Genomic DNA, 4,867 nt, shown 5'->3' with positions numbered 1-4,867 from the left:
TCTTGTCAGTGATTAAACATGTTTCAAGTTTAAATGTTAAATTCTGGTCTCGAGCCCTCCTGTTCGACCAAACCGAAATTACCCCTCCCACTTGGCTCGTCCAGTGGGTGTAGCAAGGGTCGTGCCATCGCTTAGGAAACGGAGGGTGCATTAATTGTTGCATTTCGATGCACATTTTGATTATATTCAGAAGATTTTGTGGCAAAAACTCAGATAGAGAAGCATTTATATTCACATCTCACTTATTCAAGACTGGCTGAGAGCAGCACTTCCATTCAGTTAACATCATTACGCCATTTATTATGCCAAGAAAGATGAAGCCAATACATTTTGCCCTCCCTGGTCTCAGCCAGAAATGGTTATACCTTACAGTTTTTTCCCACGGAATGAAACAAATGTACTTGGGCTGAGGCCCAAGTACAATAATAACCTGCCATGTAATTTCAGAAGTTGCTTTAATGTCAATAACGGTAGGTATCAATGGATATTTCAATGAATGCATGCATGCATATGCTTTCAAACAACAGTAAAGATTGTACTGATAGTAAAGCAATATACCGAAAGACCGGATTATCAAGCCGACACGAACGACCGTGGTAAAATCCTCAAACTGAAACTATCCTTCAACAAGTCGGACAAGGCCTAGGCGTTTAGCATGGCGGCAACCTGTACACGCCATTTCTCCATGTTCCGCCGCAGTTCTCCTGGTCGTTTCCAACACAGTGGCTGGCACAGTCTTCTGCCTTCTTCTCCCCGTACTTGTTGTAGTCGGAGCCGCAGAAACACTGCTTGCTGTACTGGACGCCTGCGTATCTATGACCGGTATCGTAACAGGACTTCACACATTTTCTGACCGTCATGTCGTCTGTTTCATCATACACTGGCAGAGCTCTATCAGCTTGGTCTTCGTAACATCCAATGTATTCAGCGTAATCTACAATGATGGAAATAATGCATGTTTGACGGATAAAATCTCAAAGTTAGTTCAGTGACAATCTTTCCAAATATGGGTTAACAACAATAAGCATTGAGAAGTCAAACTGAAAATGTCTGGCCAGTGGCACAGTATGTAGGTCCTGGAGTAAAACAGATGTAATCTGCCCATGAAAATGTTGCATATAACTGACAGCGCTCAGTCTTTGATGTTTTGTTGTTGTTTATTTGTCATGAAGATTTGTTTTCTTTAAAATAAAGCAATGGAGAAAACTGAAAAAGCAAAATGAACGCCAGAACACCACGCACACTCTGCCCGAACTTATTGTTTGCTTGATTGTTTGTTTACGAAGATATACATACTGGTATAGGGTAAATAGTAATAGGGTTGCGCTGAAACATGACAATATATGTTAGTTTGAAATCAAGCTAGGAATTAAACAAAGGTGTAAAATGAATGCCAGAACATAACGCACACTCTGATGCCCACTTCATTTTGTTTTATGTTTACTCAAAGTATGTATTTGTAAACCAACAAAGACAAAAACATCGTAAGACATAGCTTCTTGTGGGTTTAACTGGGGGACCCGCCGCTTGAGGGCTCTCTCTACGCTCCAGAGGAGGGGAGCGTAGGAAGCGTCCGCGAGTGACGGATCTTTCATTCTACTTTTGTGAATACAAAAATGAATGCATAACGCGACGCTTGCAAAATTCGTCACATAAAGAACAAAAAGAAGAGGTTGGAAGTATTGAGAGTGTACAAAACTAAGGCTTGCAAAGCATAATATACTTACGTATTTTGTAAGCGTTGAAGCGCCAGTTACCGCCACAAATCTGATTAGGTCTGCCAGTGCATGCCATTGAGCACTCGCTATCATCCACTTTTCCATAAATGTCGTACGTATCACCACAGAAACACTGACTGCCGTATTGAACGCCTGCATAGGGTGCTCTCAAGTCCTGACTTGAACAAATGCTGATACACTTCGCGGTGTACATGTCGTCATCCGAAGTGTAGAAATACCAGTTCAGTGCTCTTTTCGCATCGTCAACGTAGCAACCCAAAGCTTCTGGGAACACTCCAGGGTCCGGGAACACTCCACTGACTGTAAATAAAATAGACGACGTTATATCCCGTCTGCCAGGATACACATTACGTACGATCACCTGCGCCGCGCTGACATAGAACTTTTGTGTTTGTCAGAGCGCGTGCAGAATCTGATTGAACTTGGGTTGAAAATTCAGTCCATTTAATTGTTAAACCTCAAAATGGAAGCCCTCTCTTTCAGAAACAGGAGATGCTCGCGAGGGCACTGACCGTTGACAACGCTTACGTAAGGGACCGTTCAGTTTTTACGGCCGGGGGGGCGGCAAAATCCAGGGGGGGGGTCATCATAATTTTGGAATCCGCGAAGGGGGGGTCATCGCTTTTTCACTGGTAGGAAAGGGCGGGGGTCACCACATTTTCAAAAACATAATACCTACAATAAAGTTCACTTTATGCCATGGCCATGATCGACCCTCTTTACCGGCGGGCCGCCTTCGGCGGCCCACTACAATAATTATACTTTATGTATTACCCATAACCCTCTTAACGGGCAGACGCCTTTGGCAGCCCACTCCAATTAAGTTTACTTCATGCAATGACCAGGATCAACCCTCTTTATCGGCGGGCCACCTTTTGTTGCCCACTAGAACAAAGTTGACTCTGCGTAATGACCCATTAACCTCTTCACCAATAAAGGTTACTTTATACAATGTCAATGGACATAAGTTGTCTATGGAAATGAAGTTAAAAATTGCCTTACAGTCGTCCTAATCAACAGACGTTTGAATGGATGTGGCTGAGAATTTTGTGCACTCTCATCTCTGCTACACGAATAAAGTGCGCCACGTGAGTTCAAATCCAAACCGTGCGGGTAAATTTGACATACGGGTTTTGGTTATTTTTCAGCCGGGGGGGGGGGGTCATCAAATATTTTCGTCTGACAAAGGGGGGGGGGTGTCATCTTTTTTCACGAAAAATGCAGGGGGGTCTATATTTTTTTGAACACCGGCGACAAGATTTTGCCGGCCCCCCAGGCCGTAAAAACTGAACGGTCCCTAATATCACCTTTGCGACTTTACTTTGAGAAACGTTTTCTTTGTGTTTTTCTTAAAGCAAAACACCTTAATGAAAATTGATTTACTTCAAACAATACAATATTGCTTTCATAATCTCTCAGCATCAATATTATAATAAAGCTTGATGACGTCATGTATTCGTCACGTCATCATACTTATCTTGTGCTAGCTGTCCTGACCAATAAATATTTTGTAAGTCTACTAAATTATCATTTTGGGATGGTATGTAAGGCCGGGTTTTCAGAATATGACCCACCTATTCCTTCGGCAAACCCCTTTCATAATAAAGGAATACACTCACCTGTAATCTAAATATGCCCATATACTCAAAGAGGCGTTCCTTAGTATTCAAAATGCCCATGTGAGGGCGCTGTTTTTGAAAGGGGCCACCCGCTTAAAATCTGTGATTGGTTAGATTTTCTCTTTCTATGGTAACTAGCAAAATTGGAACAGGTGACAGTATACCTTTAATAAATGAAAGCTCCTTTATCTTAAAACAGAAGTTTACCGGTCAAAGCATATTAGGCATTGAGGCGTTTCCTCCAGTCGAACAAGTTAAATTCATAAACTTACCAGAACAGTACGCCTGTCGAAAGAAAAGTATAATATTGTTATTGGACAAGATACTGAATATTAAAAAGTCCAGTAGCAGTGTTTGTGTATAAGAGTTATTCTTGCTTCGACTACTTATGACTTGCAATTGTGCACTCTCACAATGATTGGGTAGCGGAGATGTTCATGGCTCCATGAGACATTCTCATTGAAGGCGTATTCACATTTCGGAATACTCATCACATAATTTCTATACCATCATATTTTCTGAAATCGCAGAGAACCTGGATCTCCAAAATGATGTCCTTCTTCGGATCTAAAGTGCGGCAACGGGGCGAAATAAGAAACGATATTAAAATCGTCTGAGTGGTAAATGTTTTGTTTTGCTTATGCACAGTCCCTCCGGACCGTGGCTTATGATATTGGAGTGAAAATGAGCGTTTAGGGCTTGTGTCCTTAATGAAGACAATTGGAACTAATTTGGGATAATTGAATTTTCATTTTTTTTAATTTCTCAAAAGAGTGAGGTGCCATATAGTTGAATGTTGCAATAATACAAATTGTTTTGTCAAATATTCATCTTCTCTACAACTTGAATCTTAAAGTGGCACTCCCACTTGGTAGCATTTTTAAAGCACATTTTTTTAATGCCAACGGTCGATATTTGACGTGGCGACTGCGCGCGGATCACGAGATATCGATAAAAACATGTCCTCAAAAAAGTAAAAGTTTGAATTCCGATGTCCCACCTAAATTCAACTTCCGAACATCGTACGTTCGGCACTGGGGCCATTGTCAACTACGCTATGGAGTACGAGTCTACGCTTACGCTGCTGTATGCCACAGTACCACTCGCGCCGGTGATCGGTCATGCCCCCTTGGGGAAAGCCGAGTCTTACTGACTCTGAGAAAAAACGGAAAACAAAGTTTGATTCCAACAGAATTCGCATAGGTGACTAGCACAGTTACGTGCGTTTGATACATAGCGGCCGCCGAGTGGTATGCATAGACGCATACCACGCGCGCGGCGTATATACTGTGTGGCAGACAACAAAATGTAGTCATCAGAGGCGGCTAAAATTTGACACGTAAAAACTGATGTTTATGTGGTATTGTTAAAAATATTGTACAATTGATTTAGAATAATGAAAACGACAAACACTAAGGAGAAGTTTTACAAAACTTATCTGAGGTAATGGCATAAGGCCAAAAAAAAGAACAAATGTTTCTGGTCAGGCCTTTCTTAAAAAAATGGTGC

At 41.7% G+C, this 4,867-nt stretch overlaps 1 protein-coding gene across 1 annotated transcript; it reads right to left on the bottom strand.

Moving 5' to 3' along the window:
• Positions 1 to 438: 438 nt before the first annotated feature.
• On the bottom strand, positions 439 to 2,116 carry LOC139133180 (uncharacterized). Its single transcript, XM_070699612.1, has 2 exons — positions 1,728 to 2,116; positions 439 to 934 (listed from the first exon to the last, which is right to left on the bottom strand). The coding sequence occupies exons 1-2, from the start codon at positions 1,930 to 1,932 to the stop codon at positions 651 to 653; spliced, it is 489 nt and encodes a 162-aa protein (XP_070555713.1). The 5' UTR covers positions 1,933 to 2,116; the 3' UTR covers positions 439 to 650.
• Between the last annotated feature and the right edge of the window lie 2,751 nt (positions 2,117 to 4,867).

This window comes from Ptychodera flava, chromosome 5, assembly GCF_041260155.1.
Source record: "Ptychodera flava strain L36383 chromosome 5, AS_Pfla_20210202, whole genome shotgun sequence".
NCBI lineage: Eukaryota > Metazoa > Hemichordata > Enteropneusta > Ptychoderidae > Ptychodera > Ptychodera flava.
The sequence above is the reverse complement of the archived record's forward strand: the minus strand, read 5'-3'. Positions and strand labels throughout refer to the sequence as shown.